The following is a 21,391-nucleotide window of genomic DNA, read 5'->3' as shown; positions in this document are numbered from 1 at the left end:
TTCTGATGGGCTTTTACTTTGCCACAGCAAAATTCCCAGTTCTATTCCTTTAATTTTTATTTTATTTTTTTTAAAGATTTTATTTATTTATTAGAGAGAGAGAGACACAGAGAGAGAGGGAACACAAGCAGGGGGAGTGGGAGAGGGAGAAGCAGGCTTCCCGCTGAGCAGGGAGCCGGATGTGAGGCTCGATCCCAGGACCCTGGGATCATGACCTGAGCCGAAGGCAGACACTTAACGACTGAGCCACCCAGGTGCCACTATTCCTTTAATTTTTAGAGAGGTTTTTAGAAAATGAGTTATTATTTGACACCAACTAAAAAACTGAGCCTAATCTTGCCTAATCTAGCAAGTTTTATGGTGGTTATTAGGTCTCACATCTCAAAATGATTTCCTCAGCCTACTGTAAAGCCCTACGCAAATTATTTAACCAATTTGCTAAGTCCATACTGTTTATATAATGAATGTATTCATTTGGAGTTTAGAACTGGAGTTCCCCTGTGACTTTTGGTCTTTCTGAACAGGAGAGTGGAGGAGAAAAGGCTATCCTTGCTTTTGGCTCACGTTCAGGACTGCTCTCCATGTAGTTCTTTCAGCATTTCGTATGTACTGTGAAGCACACAGCAGGTATGCAATAAATGCTGATGGCCCATCGGACCATGAAGGCATAGAACAGCAAGGCAGCTTCCCCACATTAGCCTGCCTTAGTATCTCTGTGCAACTGGCACGCAGGCATGCACTGAGAGAGCGAGCTCAGCCTCGTCCCATATTTTGTTTAAATCAAAGAGGCGGTAGATTAGAGTAGGAATTTCCCCACAGAGTTTTCATCATCTAAGCATTCAAAGCTAGAACCCAAGGGTCGCATCTAGTCCTCATATGTTTGGCTTGCCGAACATTGCTGATTTTTATTTTTAAAATTATGAATTAATAGCCAACATTTAAATATAGAGAAGTTACATATAAAGATGAGAGGTGCTAAATATCCCTGAAGCCAGGTTTAAGGGTAGGGCCAAAACCAGGAGGAGTTAAAAGCCTGTATAAAGAGCAGTCATGCCATTGTGCTCCTCCTCTGAGCACATATGGCCAGGAAGCTGCCCATTCCCCACACAGGCAGAGACCTAGGGGTTGCAGCTGAAGTTGACCTAAAGAGGTTCTAGACTGGAGACACCAGGTGCAGTGGAGGGTGGGATTAAACAAAAATCTGTGCCCAGATCTGTGAAATTCACACCTCTATTTGGCTCTTAGAATCATGGCTCAACTGCCAGGCAAATACCCTCCAGATACTAGATCAAACATTCCCATTCTGGAAAGGCAGCTGATTTCAAGAAAGTCAACAGAGAATGTCCAAAACTGAAAATTCAAAGATAGCCTGAATTACAGGAAGAGAAAGGAACTGTCGCATTTTTAAAAAATAAGTTTTGTAATATATTAATTTGATTTAAAAATTATGTACCTGTATTATTTTGGTAACAGGAAGTACTTAATTATAAAAATAGTGGAAGTTATAAAAAAGAATAAAAAGAACAGAAAGAAAAAGGAAAGATATATGAACAAGGGAAAAGAAAAGAATGTGGGTGGGTTGTCAGAAGAGTGGAAGGAAGGCTGAATTCCCCAAATGAACCAAGGTTTATGAAAAATAATCCAAAAAGGTGCTAGTTACATGCAGAACAAGATGATGATCAAAGAGACAGACTTATTGTGATAGGCTGATGATGTAATGTTGAAGGGTAATACAGAGCAAACAAACCCCTCAATTACCAGTTAGGGAATCTAACAAGAAAGATAATCATAAGGTCCTGTTCTTGTCTTGTGTACAAAGAAACCCAAGCATCAAGTAAAAGATGGGGATCTAGGACTAACCACAGCCCATGTGGAAACCATGGGGGCTCCTAGTCAACTCCAAGTATGAGCAGATCATGGGTTCTGTGGCCTCCAAGAACAGCTTATGTGATCCTGAGTATACTTCCTGAAACACCCTGTAGCACACTTAATATCAAGAAGCCAAGATCTTCTCTGGTCTAGCCAGGCTACATCTGATGAGCTTATTTAGTTAATCCTTAAACAAAGGTAGAACAAATCCGGAGGACAGAAATCAGTTCAGCAAAGAAACTAACACCATTTCTTTGAGGAATTGCTAAACTGAAGGTTTAGGGAGGAGGATGCTATCTCTGGAGAGGATCTAGAAGGGGACACTCTCAATAAGCCAGCACTCAACTACCGGGAAACAGAGTAAGACGTATGGAAGAACTTTCTAATCACTGGAGTTACCCTGGAGCAACAAGCACATCCTGGCATAGGTTTAAGTTATTCCTCAATAAAAGTGTACTTTAATATATGTAAGTTATAACTCAAGAAAAAAATTATTGTGGGGGTGAAGAGAAAATTTTATAGCCAAATACCCATGTAGTATCCATGGGATGAATGCCAGGATGTCATGTTTTCATCTTTATTTAGTTGAGAAAATTGTATTTCTATTGTGATTTATTCTTTGACCCATAATTATGTACTAATTTTTTTCTTCATTGAGGAATTTTAAAAAGATACAGAAAACAGCACAAAAAGTGGAGCTTAATAGTTTTTTAAGGTAAACACCCCTTAAAACCGACATCCAAGTCAAAAAATGGAATTTTTTTCTGGCCATTTTCATGTCCCATGTGCGTCATTCCAATTACAACCCTTTTCCTCCCCTGAAATCAACTATTATCCTGATCTCTATATTATCACCTCTCTGCATCTTTAATAATTTTATTTATCCAAGTGTACATTCCTAAACAGTTCTGCCTGGTTTTTATTTAATACGTCTTTTACATTTCTTGAACAATAGCCTTCCTCCTGTCCATCCTTTCCTTTTTTCATTAGAATGCATTTATTGGAGAAAATGGGCCCTTTGACCTATTGTTTCTGAAGTCTGGGTTTCGTGGACTGTATGCTCACAATGTAGTACAATATACTCCTCTGTCCTCTGTGCTTCCTGCAACTGAAAGATGGATCCTGAGGTTTTATTCAGAGTTGTTTTATTTGGCAAGCCTATCAGTAGTATTGTGTTCTTTTTATCAGGAGGCACATAATGTCTAATTGCCTTTCTTTTTAAGATGTTGGCACCTGTCACTACTCAGTATTTAGATGTATTAATTCATTGAGGGCTGCTGAGTGATTGCATTAAAATTCTATAATTTTTTTTAAAAGTGTCTTTATTAAACCTACATTTTTGGTAGATATTTTCGCTGGATATAGAATTCTAGGTTGGCAGGTTTTAATTTTCTAAGCACCTTAGAGATATCATTCTATTATATTCTGGCTTCCATAATTTGGCCATCTTATTGTTTGCTCATTATAGATGATTTGTGTATTTTCTCAGGCTGCTTTTGGGCTTTTTCTCATTATCTTTTGTCTCTAATAGTTTGACGTATGATGTGCCTAGGTGTATTATATTTATCCTGTTTGTGGTTACAGAGTTTCTTGAATCTGAGAATTAGTCTATTTCATTTGTTTTAGGAAATTCTTTTAGCTATTGTCTCCTCATATATTGCTTCTGCTTTATTTTCTCTTTCTTACCCTCCTGGGACTTCAATTTCATATATGCTAGATCATCTGCGCTCTACTTATCTCTTACACTGTTCTGCTCTTTCCATTCTCTGTTCACATTGTCCTTTGATAGCTTTTATTGACCTGCCTTCTATTCACCAAGCCTGTCCATTCACTGTAGGTTATACCCACCAAATAAATTTAGTTTTAGATATAGTTTTCAGTTTTAGAATGTCTACGTGATTGTTTTCTAAATAGATTCCAATTCTCCACTGAAATTCTCCATCTTTTTTTCTATTTTCTTTATTATATTTGTAATATTTGAAGTCCTTAGCTCTGTTAACTTCAATATATGGATAATATTGTGGGTTGGCTTCTATTGATTATTTTTTTCACTCTTGATTACTAGCCACATTTTCATGCCTCAGTATTTGTTATCATATGCTAGACACAGAATATAAAAGAACCATAGAGACCGCTATGGACTGAATTGTCTCCCCCAAAACATTCCTAATTCCCAATGTGACTGTATTTGGAGACAGGACCTTTAAGGAAGTAATTAAGGTTAAATGAAGTAATAATCCAATGAGACTGGTGTCCTCATAAGAAGAAGGGACACCAGTGATGTGTGTGCACAGAGAAAAGGTCATGTGAGCACACAGAGAGAAGAGGGTCATTTGCAAGCCAAGAGAGGCCTCAGGAGAAATCAAACTTGCCAGCACCTTGTTCTTGTATTTCTAAGCTCCAGAACTGTGAGAAGATACAATTTTGTTGTTTAAGTCACCCATTTTGTGGGATTTTGTTATTGCAGCCCTAGCTAACACAGAGACTAAAGCTGATTTCCTCCATATGGCATTTACCCATTCTACTCTTGAGAACATAAAGGGGTTGACCATCCTCAAACTAATCAGAAGGAACTAGGTCAGCGCTGGGTTGCTTCTTTAGTAGGAATATGTCTACTGGTTTCAGATGTCTCAAAGTTAAGACCTGGAGGGTGCTTGTTGCAGGTGCCTTTCTCTAAGTGGGGTCTGTGTCCTAAGCACCAGGAAATTACAGGATAGTTCACTCAGCCTTCCTGGTCCAGCCCATCCTTGACTGTAAGCCTCTTAGGCTTTTTTTTTTTTTTTTAATCAATCTCTATGCCCAATGTGGGGCTTGAACTCACAACCCTAAGATCAAGCATTGTGTGCTCTACAGACTGAGTCAGTCAGGCGTCCCACTTCTTGGGCTTTCAGTGGAGTCTGACAAGTCTCTGTTGTCCTCTGCTCTGAATGTTCTGTCCCTTGGAGATTTTAAGCTTAGTTCTTTATCCTTCTTCCCCTGGGCAGGTTCAAAATCTGGCAAAAGCTCCATGGAGCAGACCCCTCCCACGGGGGGGGGCGGGGGGGTTTTGTCTCCAAAACGCTGTGTTAACGTGGGACCTGCATTCTGCCTCTCCAGCCCAGTCCCATAGCTCCCAGGACAACCCCAGCACTTAGCAAATGTCCTACAGGGAAGACTGGTCATGTGGTTGGGGCACCTCTAGATTCTGCTCTGTCCAATCAACCCATGTGGCCACTGCAAATTCTGATTTCTTCTGACCCCAGCTGTGGCAACCCAATCTGCAGCCTCCATGCAGAAGCCCCTAGAACAGACGATGGTCTGCACCTCCGAGCGGGCTAGAGGGGCTCTTCCGTCTTCAGAACTTGAGTTCTTCTAGCACACTTTGTTACCACAGCTCTCTGACACCTTTATGGTTTTTGTGATGTAACCACATTGTAGTTACTGCAGTGGGAGCCACCCACTGCATCCTCTGTGGGATCTGAAGTCCTACAAGTCCTTTTTTAATAGAAATTTTACATCGTTCTTTTTTCCTCCTTGAAATAATATTTCCGCATTACCTATCCCCCCCCCAATTTTTTGGCACCTTGGAGGTTTTTATACCTCACAGCAATGCACCATATGCTAGGGTTCAAATGGTCAGAAATTTATGGAGTATTTTTGGTTTTCCGGGGGTTTTTTGTTTTTGTTTTCTAAAGTGGAAGAAAGGTAAAGGGGAAGTGGGAAAGGAGAATGGGTACTTTCTTAGGAACACTGATTTTATGAAAGAATACATACAGAATTTGAGAATCTAGAACTGGAGTTCCTTTAAAGCAGCTGTGCATAGAAAACCCTTGGAAAGTCTGGGTGTCCATTTCCCAGTTTTAATATTGGAATCCTAAGGGGTGCCTGGGTGGCTCAGTTGGTTAAGCGACTGCCTTCAGCTCAGGTCATGATCCCAGGGTCCTGGGACTGAGCCCTGCATTGGGCTCCCTGCTCGGCGGGAAGCCTGCTTCTCCCTTTCCCACTCCCCCTGCTTGTGTTCCCTTTCTCGCTGTCTCTCTCTCTCTGTCTGTCAATTAAATAAATAAATACAATCTTTAAAAAATTTTTAAAAAAATATTGGAATCCTAAATCAGCTATCAGCTCCCTGCCAACCCAAAGACTGCACAGTCATCTATACTTAAAAAGTCAGCCCACAGTGGGCCATACCTTAAATCAGTACAAAAATAAGCTGGGAGAGGAAAAAAATCTATAATACTATTGCTAATTCTTCCCTATTCTCTCTTTATACAAACATGAAAAAGATTCCAGAGAACAGCCCCAGGGGAAGGGGGTTATCCACTTTCTATTTTAAAAATCAAATTGACTTAATAATTAAAAGCTTTTTAAGATCAGGTAGAAGATAAAATTAAGCCCAAGGATTAATTCTCAGATAATCAGTCTATAAGATTAGGGGGTAGGAAACGTAATAGTCTAGTGCTAAAATACCACTTTTGTTCAGCTAGACCGCTGCTGTCCCATCTGGTTGGGCTTCATAGGTAAGCTGCTTCACTCATGCTTTCCAAATTCCAGAAGGGGAAAAAGGCCTTTTGAAAATTGTTTAGTAACCAGACCACAGAAATAGGATAGTTACATCAAAAGTGGGCCTCAACAAGTTTTGAAAGGCAGATGTTTGGTAACAAATATTGTTAATTCAGCAACAGGCAAGCCAACAACTTCCCTAAACACTGAGCACTAGACGAATTTTATGTAATACACTTGGCACAGTCCTCTATTACTTTCCTAATGGCCATTTTCCAGTTTGATGCCATGTATCACCTGGAGCAGATGGTATATTGAGCTGTCCTGAGAATAAAAAATAGACATTTTTCTACCAGTAGGAAGCAACCAGTGTGAGACTCTACTGAGCACGTGAAGACACTATTATCAAGAATGAAGAATGATCCACGCTGTTTGAAAGCTGATGGCCTAGATCCAAATTTATGGAAAGCTGCAGGCATTTTTCAGAATACATCTAGAGAAAATGCTGAACTATTTCTTCCTAATTTCTTTGGTATCTGGGGTCAGCCAAACCCCAAGGAGTAAACTTGTCCATCAATAAAGAAAGTTTCCCTTTAGTTAACATCATCAGGGAGGCCAAAGGAAAGGAAGAGACCCTAATAACTCTTTGTAGAAAAATAAACAAGAGGGGCGCCTGGGTGGCTCAGTCGTTCAGCGTCTGCCTTCGGCCCAGGTTATGATCCCAGGGTCCTGGGATCGAGCCCCACATCGGGCTCCCTGCTCGGCGGGAGGCCTGCTTCTCCCTCTCCCACTCCCCCTGCTTGTGTTCCCTCTCTCGCTGTGTCTCTCTCTGTCAAAGAAATAAATAAAATCTAATAAAAAAAAAAGAACCTTCAAATATATTTAAAAAAATAAAAATAAAAAAATAAACAAGAATCTGCAGATGGATAAAAAGGAAAAGCAAGATAAAAATATTCCAGGTATGAAACAGGAGAGAGGAAAATGGACATAATGGAGATCTATGAAGTCTAAAGAAAAATTCTTAGGAGAAAGAAATCTGAGCATCACTATATCAATAAGGGTCTGTATGAAGGTTACAGTGAAATCTGGCTTCTAATTTTTATGTTTAAATTTCCCTTGGTCATTTTTCTGATACACTTACTACATTAAAAGAGAAATATCATCCTCTATTTCTACAAATCAGTCCTTTCAGGGGTACAACATGCCAAAGGTCAATAGAGCCAACATTAGCAGTAGGTTCATACTACGGATATACTCACCTGCTTCTGGATCTGCAGGAATTCTCCACATGTACAGGTTAAAGTCATCAGAGCCTGAAAGGATATACTGTTGGGATAAAAAAAAATACATATTTATTATTTATATCTTGATAGATTGATAAAATATCTACATCTATCTTCCTATTATATAAAGATTTTTTAAAATAAATGAGACAAATGGACATATATTCATAAGGCACCATGCACAGAAAATACCCTCCTTTAAAGTATTTGCCAATTAAAAGGTCCATTGGCTAAAATTCAGCAACAAAAACCAAACAACCTAATTCAAAAATGGGTAAAGGACTTAGACATTTCTCTAAAGAAAATATATAAATGCCTAATAAGCACATGTAAAGATGCTCAGCATCACTAATCATTAGGGAAATGAAAATCAAAATCATGGGGCGCCTGGGTGGCTCAGTCGTTAAGCATCTGCCTTCGGCTCGGGTCATGATCCCAGGGTCCTGGGATTGAGTCCTGCATCAGAAGCCCTGCTCTACGGGAAGCCTGCTTCTCCCTCTCCCACTCCCCCTGCTTGTGTTCCCTCTCTCACTGTCTCTCTCTGTCAAATAAATAAAATCTTAAAAAAAAAAAATCAAAATCACAATGAGATAACATTTCACAGTCATTGGGATGGCTAATACCAAAAAAACAAAAACATAACAAAACAGAAAACAAGTGTTGGCAAGGATGTGGTGAAACTGAATCCCTGTGCATCACTGGTGAGAATATATAATGATGCAACCACTACGGAATACAGTATGGAGTTTCCTCAAAAAGTTAAACATAGAACTACCGTATAACCCAGCAATTCCACTCGTAGGTATATGTCAAAAAACTGCAAGCAGGAACTTGAGCTATCTGTACACCAATGTTCATAAAAGAATGCTTACAATAGCCAAATGTGGATATAATCTAAATGTCCATCAATGGATGAATGGATAAATAAAATGTGGTATATACATACAACGGACTATTATTCAGCCTTAAAAAGGAAATTCTGACCCGTGTTACAATATGGATGAATCCTGAATGCATTATGCTAAATGAAATAAGCCAGATACAAAAAGACAAATATTGTATGGTTCAACTTATATGAGGTGCCTAGGGTAGTCAAATTCATAGAGACAGAAGGCAGAATGGTACTTGCCAAGGACTGGGGCCGGGGCGGGGGGCGGAGAAGGACTGGGGAGCTGCTGCTTAATGGGTATGGAGTTTCAGTTTAGGAGGATGAAAAAGTTCTGTAAATGGATGGTGGTGATGGTTATACAACAATCTGAATGTAGTTAATGCCACAGAACAGCACACTTAAAAATGATTATAATGAAAAGTTTTGTTATGTGTATGTATGTGTATATACATATACTTAAGATTTTTATTTTTTTAAATTTTTTATTGTTATGTTAATCACCATACATTACATCATTAGTTCTTGATGTAGTGTTCCATGATTCATTGTTTGAAGATTTTTATTATTGAAGCATAGTTGACATACAATGCTACGTTAGTTTCAGGTGTACAACATAATGATTTGACATTTCTACACATTATTCAATGCTCACCCAATAAGTGTAGTTACCATCTGTCACCATACACCATCACAGTATTATTGACTATAATCCCTATGCTATGCTTTGCATCTCCGTGACTTATTTATAACTGGAAGTTTGTGCCTTTTAATCCCCTTCACCTATTTCACCCATCTCCCCAACCCCCTTCCCTCTGGCAACCACCAATTTGTTCTCTGTATTTATAAGTCCATATCTGGGTTTTGTTTGCTTTGGTATTTAGATTACATACATAAGTGAAACGATATGATATTTGTCTTTCTCTGACTTATTTCACTTAACATAATACCCTCTAGGTTCATCCACACTGTTGCAAATGGCAAGATCTCATTTTTTTTTTATGGCTGACTCATATTCCATATATATATATATACACCACATCTTCTTAATCCATTCACCTCTTGATGCACACTTGGGTTGCTTCCATAGCTTGGCTACCTCAGTAAACAATGCTGCAAAAACCACAGGCGTGCACATATCTTTTCAGATTAGTGTTTTCGTTTTCTTTGGGCAAATACCCAGTAATGGAATTACTGAATCATATGGTAGTTCTATTTTTAATTTTTCCAGGAGCCTCCATACAGTCTCCACAGTGATTGCTATGTTACATATATTTTATCTCAATTTTTCAAAAAAACCTTCTAATGCAGAACAAAAAATTAGGAGCTTCCCAGAGATCTTTTTTGCAAGTATAAGCATCCTGAATGTCTCTGCTATCAACCGACATCTTTGAACAGGAAGCCATCGCCAATCCAGCCATGAGTTAGTGCTAGGGACATAAGCAATCCCCTTTATGTGGCAGCTTCAAACTACTTGATCTCAAATAGAACACTGAGCCAGACTGATTCTAATTAGGACTTATAAAAGCATTGCCTAACACTGTCTAACAGCAACAAATCACCAACCCCGACAGCTCATTTATTTGCAAAGATTAACAAAAGTGTATTACTTTAAGTTGAAGTCAGCACTACTTCCTTTTGATGTTATCTCCTTATTTCCCTAGAAAAAGAAAGGTCTACAGTTTTCTTCTTTTTTTTTTTTGAGAGGCGAGGAAGGGAGGGGCAAACAGAGAGAGAATCTTAAGCAGGCCGCACGCCCAGCGCAGAGCCTAACGTGGGGCCCGATCTCACAACCCTGAGATCATGACTTGAGCCGAAATCAGGAGTTGGACACTTAACTGAGCCATCCAGACTACCAGGGCCTACAGTTTTCTAGAGAAAACTTTTTACTTAAAAATGTCACCGTGAACTATTCCAAAAACTGTTAAGTTCAACTTACACACAACTTCATGCCTAATGTAAATACTTTATAATAATTAAAAATCAATTCCCCAGTCTTCAAAATACTTGTAGGAACATGAGAGAGGAGGCAAAGAAAGACATATTTAAAGATAAAGAAAATGTTATCCACAGGGGTTAGGTGATTTAGCCCAGGGCACAGTGGAAAAAGAAATGGGTCCAATTTTCTCATCTGGTTGCTGTTATTGTCTGAATGTTTGTATTCCCCACCAAATATACATGTTGAAATCCTAATGCCCAATGTGATGGTATCAGGAGGTGGGGCCTTTGGGAGGTGATTAGGTCATAGGGTAGAGCCTTCATGAACAGAATTAGCAGTCTTAATAAGAGACTCAACAGAGGTCCCCAGGTGCCTTCCGCTCCGTGAGGACACAGAGAGAAGTCCACAGTCTGCAACTTGGAAGATGGCCTTCACCAGAACCCAACCATGCTGGTACCCTCATCTTGGACTTTCAGCTTCCAGAACTGTGAGAAAGAAATTATTGTAATTTATAAGATACCCAGTCTGCGCTATTTTGTTATAGCAGTCATAATAGACTAAGACACTCTCTGAAGCTCATTTAATTCTAAGATTCTATGCTTCCTCTGAAAAGGAATGGGGGAAATCAGATCAGAGCTAAAAGTCTCTAAGCTGCTGGCTCATGGTTACTTGACAAGTCACTACATAAATATGCTCAAGACAAGGAAACCCAAAGACTAATCCCATAAGACTTCAATTGAAAAGTTTCCTTAACAACATCAAAAAACAACTTGATTTTTAAAATGGGCAAATGACTTGAATAGACATTTCTCCAAAGAAAAAAATATGTAATGGTCATACACAAATGGCCAATAAACACATGAAAAGATGCTCAACATCACTAATCATTAGGGAAATGCATATCAAAACTACAATAAGATACTATCTCACACTTATTAGGATGGCTCATATCAAAAAAACCCAGCAAATAGTTCCTCAAAAAATTGAAAATAAAATTACCACATGATCCAGCAATTCCACTTCTAGGTAAATATCCAAAAGAATTGAAAAGAGGATCTGTAAGAGATATTTGTACACCTATGTTTATAGCAGCATTATCACACTAGTCAAGAGGTAGAAGCAACCCAAGTGTCTATCAACAGATGAATGTATTTAAAAAAATGTGGTATAGGGGCGCCTGGGTGGCTCAGATGGTTAAGCGTCTGCCTTCGGCTCAGGTCATGATCCCAGGGTCCTGGGATCAAGTCCCGCATCGGGCTCCCTGCTCAGTGGGGAGCCTGCTTCTCTCTCTCTCTCTCTCTCTCTCTCTCTCTCTCTCTCTGTCTCTCATGAATAAATAAATAAAATCTTTAAAAAAAAATGTGGTATATACATAAAATGAAATGTTAGTGAGCCTTTAAAAGGAAGGCAATTCTGACTTGTGCTACAACATGGATGAATCTTGAACATGCTAAGTGAAATAAGCCAATCACAAAAAGACAAATACTGTATGATTCCACTTATGAGGTATCTAGAGTAGTCACATTCATAGAGACAGAAAGTAGAATGGCAGTTGCCAAGGACTGGGAGGAGGGAGGAATGAGGAGGTGCTATTTAATGGGTATGGAGTTTCAGTTTGGGAAGATGAAAAACTTCTGGAGATGGATGGTGGAGATGGTTACATTATGATGTGAATATACTTAATACTACTAAAGTATACACCTTTTTAAAGTTTCCTTAAAACAAGAAGAAAAAAAGAAAAAGTGAATCCTCACTGCCCTGACTTTAGGATTCTTCCAGTAACGCCCTATAGTTTATGATACCTTCCTCATAGGAAGTTAGGAAGCTGGAATTCAGGAACCCAAGGGCTTTCCTCTACTAACCAAGCACTTATGTGCCAGGTACTCTGGGACTCACGAAGACATGTAAGGTAACACCTGGGGTCCCAAGGAGCTTAAGGTAGAAAAGACACATGTAGGTACACAACTACTGTGCCAGGAAGCAGAAATTGCTAGGTGCCATTATGACAAGATGCCTGGTGATTCACAAAGAGGCAAAGCAAGATAGAGTGGAGCACTGAGCTGACCTTGGGTAAAGACGTGGAAAAGGTGAAAGGAAGGGGCAAAGGGAAAGTAATGGATGCTGTTTCAGCAGAAACAGGAAGCATGGCATAGCTCAGTCCTTGATACCCTGCTCATATCCCTCAAGCCTTACTGCTTCATATACTCGACCTCGTTGCCAACTGCCAGTATCGAAACCAAAGCCTAGGAGACTGCAGGCTGCTCTGGTGAATGAACACTTCTTGGAAGCAGCATTCAGCCAATGACTGATGGCAGTTGGTGTATCAATATTCCAGCTTTCTTGTTCCCAGGTGGAATAACTCTGAAGTGTGTGCTCAATACTCTCTCCTCTCAGGATCAAGCTCCAATTGCCCGCAGTTGTTGCTAGCTCACTAAATCACCCTTCCTTTCCCTACTTACTCCCCCAATCCTCTAGTACTTCTTGCATTTCCAAATTAACCATGTGTACCTGAAACTTGAACCCAAAATAAGACACATGGGGAGACAGAACACAGAGAACTATCCACTAATTATTTGTATATATAATATATACTTTATTACTCAACATCTCATTTCATGCTCTATGTTTAAAAGAGGCTATAAAACTTCATATAGAATTCCTGCCATCCTGCCCCCCATACCTTTCACAAACTAAACAAACAAAAAATAAGTATTAAAAAAAAGTGGAAAAAAAAGTGAGACAGGCTTGGCTTATCAAAGGTTTACTATTTCATAGTGAAGGATCAGCACTTTCCTATTTGCTCAGCTCTTCAGCAGGGAAAGTCATGAAAAGGTAAAAGGGGACTCCCAGACAGAATGCTGACTCAGAAGACTGCCTTAGAAGGGAGAAAACTCCCACAGAGTAAAGGCCTTTGGAATTTAATATGACAGCTCCTAAAATATGTAGAAAATGCATATAATGTACAGGCTTCCCCTCAGGGATAAGGGCAATTCCTGACCCTCTCTTCCTCTTGGAACCATCACAAGGGAACAGCTTGGGATGATTTCCAAGGCGGGGGTCTTGACCCACTGCCGTCTAGTCAGACCGTTTAAGTGTTCACACACAATGGAATCACAAAACTGCCCTGGAATTCATTTATGGCATTTCATGGTTGTCTGCTGGGCCCCTTCCAGCGTTAAAAGTTGGCTGTCTGGGATACTGCTGACTGTGGGAGACTGAAATAAAAATGAGTTCATCCTTTATTCATTAAACAAATATTTATCCAATGTCTACTATGTGTTGGGCACTGTTCCAAGGAAAGAAATACAGAATTGATTAAAAAAAGATGCTGTCCCTGCCCTCATGAAGCTTCTTATATTTTACTGGGTGGGGAGAGAAAAAATTACATGCACTTGTAATGTGAGAGGACAGTGGGTAGAGGGAAAAAAGTTAAGAATATATATGTGTGTCTGAGGGTGATAAGTATTATAAAGAAAAAATAAATAAGAGATTAGGACATATATAGGGTGCTGGGGGTTGCCTGTTTCTGTTTTACATAGACTGATCACATAAGGCCTCTCTGATAACATGGCATTTTGAGCAGAGCTCAAATGAGGGAACAAGTTGTATGACTATCTGGGAAAAGAGTACTCCAGGAGAGGGGACAGAGTTCTGGGCTAATTTAAAATATAAGATAGCCAAAAGAGCTCTTTCTTTTTTTTTTTTTTTTTTTAAGCTTTGCAAAAACACAGATTATTTCAAGCAGGCTGAGTGCAGAGATACGTTTAACATCAGCAGAGCAGTTGTAAATGTTCCCCTCTTCTAAGGGTGTATTGGAAGGGCCCATCTCCTCCTAGAGTCAGGTTGGAGCCTCCGACTGAGCCCCTGCTAATAGATAGTGCTCAAGAGGACAATTGGGGCACTGCTAGTCTTGACCGGCCTTCTCACAGGTATTTAAATATTTGCTGTGGGATGCAAGGAAAAATGAGCAAGAGAACAAAGACCAATCACTACCAAAAGAAACCCAAACTGCATAACTATATCCAAATTTAGAAACACGGTAATTATTTAAATTAACCAGAAAATTGAACTTCACCTCAAGTGGTGAAACTGAAGGTACAGGTTTCTCTCTCTTTCTTTTCCCTTTTATGTTGAGATCTAATTTCAAATAGTCTCTGCATATTTTTACCCAGGGAATCTGGTGTTGAATCTGAGGCTGACCTGGAGTAAAGACTTCTGCCCTAGATAACAGAATGGTTCAGCAGCAGATAACCCTTTAAAAGTAAGTAAGCTATAGAAACGTAACAGAAAAAATGTTTGCCCCAAATTCCCACATTAACATTTTTACTCCCTTTTATGATAGAGGACTTCACAAGCAAAATTCATGTTTAAAACACCACCATGAAAAAAAAAAAGATTGCTGTTCAGTTCTAGAAAAGCCAAAACTAAACAAAGTGATATTAAGTTTATGGCCAACTGTGACATGAATATAAAGAATTACCTTCTCTTAGGTCTTTTCTTTGACTTTATTCTAAACAGTGTGGGGGGTAAATGACAAATTAAAAACTCACTTCATACGAATTTTTTATCTTCTATCCTGAGATGAATAGGGCAGGGCTCCAAAGAAGGAGAAAGATATTTTAGATAGTCTATTATCTAGGCAATTAAAGCCCCATTTCCCAAAATGCTCTAGATTGTTGGGGGGGAGGAGGGAGTGGGAGACCCACAGGCTAGTTCAGATCAGAGAGTGGGAGACGTACTTAATTTTAATTTGGCTTTGTGAGTAAGATGGGTGACACCACTGCAAAAATGAACATTAAGTTGTGTGGATTCATATCATCCACAATCCTTCCCAGCTGGCCACAAAGGTTAAAGGCTGGCCACACTCTGACCCATCTCACTGTTCATTCATTCTATAGTTACTCATCTTGATGCAGCATAGTTGTTCTAAGCAGAGTTAACCTGAGGCCAGTGCATTTTATTTAATCCACTGTCAGTATGGAATATTAACTTGGTCAAGCACAGAGACTCAACAGCTGTTCTTCTCAATAGATTTTAAGAAGGAACCACCCCATCAACATGAAAAAAGATGACTGCATTCGTACTCTGTCACTGTCTCATTTGCCCACATATCCTTGTCAATCCATTAACCTTTATGGAAAACAGCCATTCACCTAACACTTCCTACTCTCTGGTAGGCTGCTGCAGTGCCCAGCATCCCCTCCAGGAACTCCTGCCCCTTTCATCTCTTAGCATTCTCCAATTACACAAGCTCTGAGAAAGACCTTTTTCTATTTGCAAAGGCATTTTGTTAGCTGAATACCCAGAGAAGTCCATGCCTCTAAATATAGAGACCACCTTTATAAAAGTCACCCAAGTCACAAGAAATTTTCAATAACCTGAAGGTTCAAAGAGGAATCTAAGCATGGCCTGGCCTGCCACAGCAAAACTGCCTACTATTTAGAAGCTTCTTAGAAGAAAATAGAAGAAAAAAACAAGGAAGAAAAACACAAGCAAAAAAGAAACCAAACCCAAATTTATTAGCCATCTTCTAGCAAAGCAATTATTTTTCTTTCCCTAATACCTTTATTTAAACGTGTTACAGATAACCCTACCAACAATATTCCTAAGGCCTCACCAGGCTTAGAAACATAAACAGAAACTGCCCTCTTCTTCCCACCCAAAATCCATATTAAAAAGAGGAAAATGTTCTAGACAGCAGGAGGGACAGGCCATCACCTGATATGCTTCAAGAATAACCCATTAATGTCTTAACAGGCCTTTTGCTAACAGAGAAATCTCTTTCTGCTCCACTTCTAAGTGTATATATACTTATGTGTGTGTGCCTGTGTGTTTGCACAGCATGGCATATTTCCAAGCATTTGTTGATAAAGGGAACATATCAATCAGTTACTATTCATTGAGTACTGATCAACTTACAGTTTTCTCCAAGGCTCCTTCCATAGTAATTGATTAATTAGTCTCTAGTAAATGGCATGCCTGTCTAATTAACTGTATTGACTAGGATAGAAAAACCAGATGGCTCTTCTAGCCTAGATTAGTAACAGCAGAGAGACTGATATTTAAATCTTACTTCTCCCTGACCTTTTGCCAGAAAGGGGAAAAAAATGTAATTGAACAATTTCGTGATGTGCTCTTTCAAAGACCATTTCCAGAAAAAGGTTTGCAACTGGTATATAATATTCATATCATTTACACCCAGTACCTGCCACAAATGCCATCCAAAGCAATCAGGGCAATTTTGCTTTGGAAATGGCCAAAGCCATAGGTTTACTTTATCTTATTTGTGGTAGCAGAAATAGAATTCCCTTGGCTCCCAACAAAAAACCACAAATATGCATACCCATAAGACTACCACTATTTTCGCTCATGTGAAGTTATATGACTCTTGCTTCTTTGGACCACTTGCCATTTCAGCTCCATTAGGCTCCTGGAATTCTTTGGTTTATTAAAATAACCAAGCAGGAAAAATTCTATTAATAAAGAAACGTTCCATAAAGACAGCCAATAATAGTCAAATAATCAGTAGGGAAGAAATGTAAAAATGCTCTAAATCTCCAATAGCTCCTCGTAACAAAGTAGCCTGCATTACTTAAAGATAATTTTTATTTGGCAAAACTCTTTTGGAAAGCTGGGCAAGATGCCAGCAATCAACCCAATGGCCTTCAGCACTGATCTCTCCTCTGTGGCCCTCCGCTGCTGTATGTGGGGCCTGCGCAGGGGAGAGAGGGCATCACTCATTTCAGTCTGCATATGAGTATTTACACTCTTCATTCAAGCAGGGGTCTCCAACCACTCAGAGGAAGAAACATTACTTTCCTTTTGCTCCAAAGTTATAAGACACCCGAAAAAGAGGCAAATCTCTAAGGAAGATAGGGCAGGTAGAGCCGGAAAGGTTATACTTTGTTTCCTTCATGAATACCTACCGGCAATTTCCTAGTAGAGTCCAGCCTCCGAGCCAGGAACTATACATTAAAGGAAAAGTGTCATGTTGTGTCACCAGATCACATCAATTCCTTTTGTTCCTAAGAAGAAATCAGCTCACCTGTGTTCCTTTCTCAGCTAAACACTTATAAACCAGACCATATATAGCAGGCCTACTATACTCCAGAACCTTTTAAGCTTTCTAAGCTCTAAAACTGCATCAGTAAATGGACTAAAAGATCTAATCCATGGGTAAAATCTTTTTTTTTAAGATTTTATTTATTTATTTATTTATTAGAGAGAGTGAGAGAGAGAGAGAAACAGCATGAGAGGGGAGAGGGTCAGAGGGAGAAGCAGGTTCCCTGCTGAGCCGGGAGCCTGATGCGGGACTCGATCCCAGGACTCTGGGATCATGACCTGAGCCGAAGGCAGTCGCTTAACCAACTGAGCCACCCAGGTGCCCTCCATGTGTAAAATCTTAATTCAGGATTTCTAACACCCGAAACCTCTAGGTTTCAGGAATTCCACAAACTCTTCAATTTTATATGCAAAATGATGTGCATATGTACATTTTCCTGAAATAAGTGTTCATAGCTTTTAGATTTTCAAAAAGGTTCAGGATTCAAAGAGAGTTAGACATGGCTGATTTAATAAGTTATTTTCATGCTACATTCTCTCTATAAAATAAAAGCCTCTAAATAATTCACCTAAATAATATATACAACAAGGAATTCCTCTTCCTCATTAGCCCAGGGCAGATGCTACCGACACTTGCTCTGTAGAACCCAGCAGGCGGCATGTCTATGAGGAAGAGAAGAGAGCACGATCACAAGCCAGAGACTGAGTCTAGTCTTCCTTCTGTGACCGAAGACATCTGCGGTTTCAAACACTGTAGGCTTCAGCTTTGCATTGGGGTGAAATCTGTCACTGGGAGGATTCAACATGAAATGAAAGTGCTTCAGAAGCTAAAGGGCTAAAAATATACAAGACAGAAAAGAAAGATGAGGAGAAGAAAATATTAGCCTCAAGTCACAAAGCAAGTCAAAGGATGGACTCCAAGAGTGTGCCTTTATTTCAGATAAAGGAGAACATATGGCATGCCATGCCCCCAGGGAGCTTAAGCTGGGCTACATAGAGTTATAAAAAGAGCAAAGTTATAACTTTGCGTGCTTCACTGGCCCGGAGCACACTTACTGGTGAATGCCAGCACCTCTGCTATACCCATATAACGTCAGCACAGAAAGGCTGAGTGATGATGTAATGTCTGGGGCCAGGCCACGTATTCAAGGCCATTTTGTTGAACTCACAGGGAACAAGTCAGCTCTTCTCTCCAGGGGATAAGTTAGGATGATTTCATTCTCATGATTTTGGGGGCCCTGCCATCTACCAAGTTTAAAAGAAAGACCTGTGTAAGTGATCCCAGTACTCAGACACTCGAATGCTCAGCCCTTTCGAAAAAACGTTATCATACTTTCCCTTTCCTTCCCCATCCCATTTTCAGCAAGAGGTAGGAACTTACAAGGCCAGGCTTTAGGTAAGACTAAAGCAAAAGAAGATTTAAAAACTACCACACCAAGGACGCCTGGGTGGCTCAGTGGGTTAAGCATCTACCTTCGGCTCAGGTCATGATCCCGGGGTCCTGGGATCGAGCCTGCTTCTCCCTCTGCCTGTGTGCTTGCTCTCATGCGCGCACATGCGCTCTCTGACAAATAAATTAAAAAAATCTAAAAAAAAAAAAAAAAAACCACACTGTCCAATTTCCAGGCTACATATACCTGTTAGCCTGAAAGACTTACTTCCCAGAAGCCTGAGCTCTGCTGGACTGTCACAATCTAGGGCAAGAACCATTTAAGGAATTGTGAGAGAAAGGGAACAAAAGCTGAGTGCTGCCTTCCAAGTGTGTGCCAGAAGAGCAAGCAGGTGGAAAATTGGCCTTCTTTTTTAACCCTGTTAAGAGACTGGCTCACTGAGTATGCAGAGGGGAGTGTGAAACTTGGGAGACAGAATGTACCCAGTCAGGCTTCAGGGAGAAAAGGAAAAACAAAAAATCCAAGCATGATGGTGATAGCAAGGAGGAGAGCCCTTGGATTCAGGCAGCCTCCAGAGGAAGGAGTGCTATTTTACCGCAAGATTTTTTTTTTTTTAAGGTTTTATTTATTTCAGAGACAGAAAGCATAAGCGGAAGAGACAGGCGAAGGGAGAAGGAGCAGCAGACTCCCCACTGAGCAGGGAGCCCGATGCGGGGCTCAATCCCAGAACCCCAAGATCATGACCTGAGCTGAAGGCAGACGCTTAACTGACTGAGGCACCCAGGTGCCCCAACTGCAAGATTCCTTACCATAATTTAAGACTAGAAGGTAGGCTGGTTAAAAAAAAATAAAGTTCAAGGCTGTATTTGGCTTAATTGTTTCTGTTGCTATTCAGCCAATCTGATGTCACTTATGCCATTTTATCTGATGACATAAGTTATTAAACTTGAATAATAAAAAGATTATACTAAAAATAAACGATGTATTTTTGGCCAAAAATAGGGAAGAGAGATTGTACATAGGGCTTTCAATGAAAATCTTGGGGCCCCTGGCTGGCTCAGTCTGAAGAATGTGTGACTCTTGATCTCAGGGTCGGGAGTTCGAACTCCACGTTGGGTGTAGAGATTACTTTAAATAAACTAAAAAAAAAACCCTTAAGAAAAGAAGAAAATTTCAAAGAGGTTATTATCTAGCAGTCATGTGTCTTTTTTTTTAAAGATTTTATTCATTCATTTATGAGAGACAGAGAGAGAGAGAGAGAGGCAGAGGGAGAAGCAGGCTCCCAAGGAGCAGGGAGCCCGATGCGGGACCCGATCCCAGGACTCCGGGATCATGACCTGAGCCGAAGGCAGACGCCCAACCATCTGAGCCACCCAGGCACCCTCATGTGTCTTTTTTTTTTTTAAAAAAAAGATTTTATTTATTTGAATAAATAAAGACAGAGATAGAGAATGAGCATGAGCCGGGGGGGAGGAGCGGAAGGCAGAAGGAGAGGGAGAAGCAGACTCCCCACTGAGCACAGAGTGGCAGTCATATGTCCACCACAGCCTCTGGCACACAGTAGATGCTCAGTAAGTATCTGCTTTCTTATTTTAAAAGATGGGAGGAGAGGGAGGCATAAGTAAGGGTCCAGTAGGAGACAGGAAAAAGGAACTTGTCTCCAATCACCTATGAATTAGTGACAGACCAAGAAACTAAACATGAGAGAAAAATATCCTGCTGAAGCACGGAGGTTTCAAACTGGTGGCTCTTAATGCAGAATAGGTATGATGTACAGATTTATTTTATCCATACAATAAGGTATTAATTTGTTGTTATATTAAAAAAAAAATCAGGAGATTTTACACTAAAATCTTGATTTCTGGATTCCCTTGAAAAAACCCAGAGACCCTTATGGCAACAATGGCTGAAGCTGAGCCAAAGCTTCATTTAGATGTGATTCATTTATATTTAGATGGGGTGGGATCTCTATAGTTGGCCACAGTCACCACTATCCCCATTGATGATTTCTAACTCAGTTCACTCATTTTTGCTGCATGCCTTGCTTCTCCTGGCATCAAGCTGTAGAGTGAAAAGGGCTGTAATGTGACTCTTGATCTTGGGGCTGTGAGTTTGAGCCCCCCCCCCACCACTGTTGGGTATAGAGATTACTTAAAAATAAAATCTTAAAGGGACGCCTGGGTGGCTCAGTCGTTAAGAGTCTGCCTTCAGCTCAGGTCATGGTTCCAGGATCCTGGGATCGAGCCCCGCATAGGCTCCCTGCTCAGCGGGAAGCCTGCTTCTCCCTCTCCCACTCCCCCTGCTGGTGTTCCCTCTCTCGCTGTGTCTCTGTCAAATAAATAAATAAAAATTAAAAAAAAAACAAACAAACAATAATGCCTGCCCCCTTTCTTCCTCTTTAAAAAAAAAATCTTAAAAAGACAAAGAAAAGGCTCTACTGAGATCTCAAAAATCTGGGTTCCAGTCCTGGCTCAGCTACAAA

At 40.1% G+C, this 21,391-nt stretch overlaps 1 protein-coding gene across 4 annotated transcripts in view; it reads right to left on the bottom strand.

Moving 5' to 3' along the window:
* DCAF5 (DDB1 and CUL4 associated factor 5) overlaps positions 1–21,391 on the bottom strand; it is a 100,894-nt gene that overhangs the window by 21,510 nt on the left and 57,993 nt on the right. For all 4 annotated transcript variants that reach the window (XM_028124241.2, XM_028124318.2, XM_028124115.2 and 1 more), the window contains one exon: positions 7,608–7,674. In XM_028124241.2, the coding sequence (XP_027980042.2) occupies positions 7,608–7,674 (67 nt within the window). The remainder of the gene's footprint in view (positions 1–7,607; positions 7,675–21,391) is intronic.

The sequence above is a fragment of the Eumetopias jubatus genome, unplaced genomic scaffold (genome assembly GCF_037043125.1).
Source record: "Eumetopias jubatus isolate StellerSeaLion01/CBP00866 unplaced genomic scaffold, mEumJub1_p1.0 scaffold_7, whole genome shotgun sequence".
Taxonomy (NCBI): Eukaryota; Metazoa; Chordata; class Mammalia; order Carnivora; family Otariidae; genus Eumetopias; species Eumetopias jubatus.
This window is presented reverse-complemented; position numbering and strand designations above follow the sequence as displayed.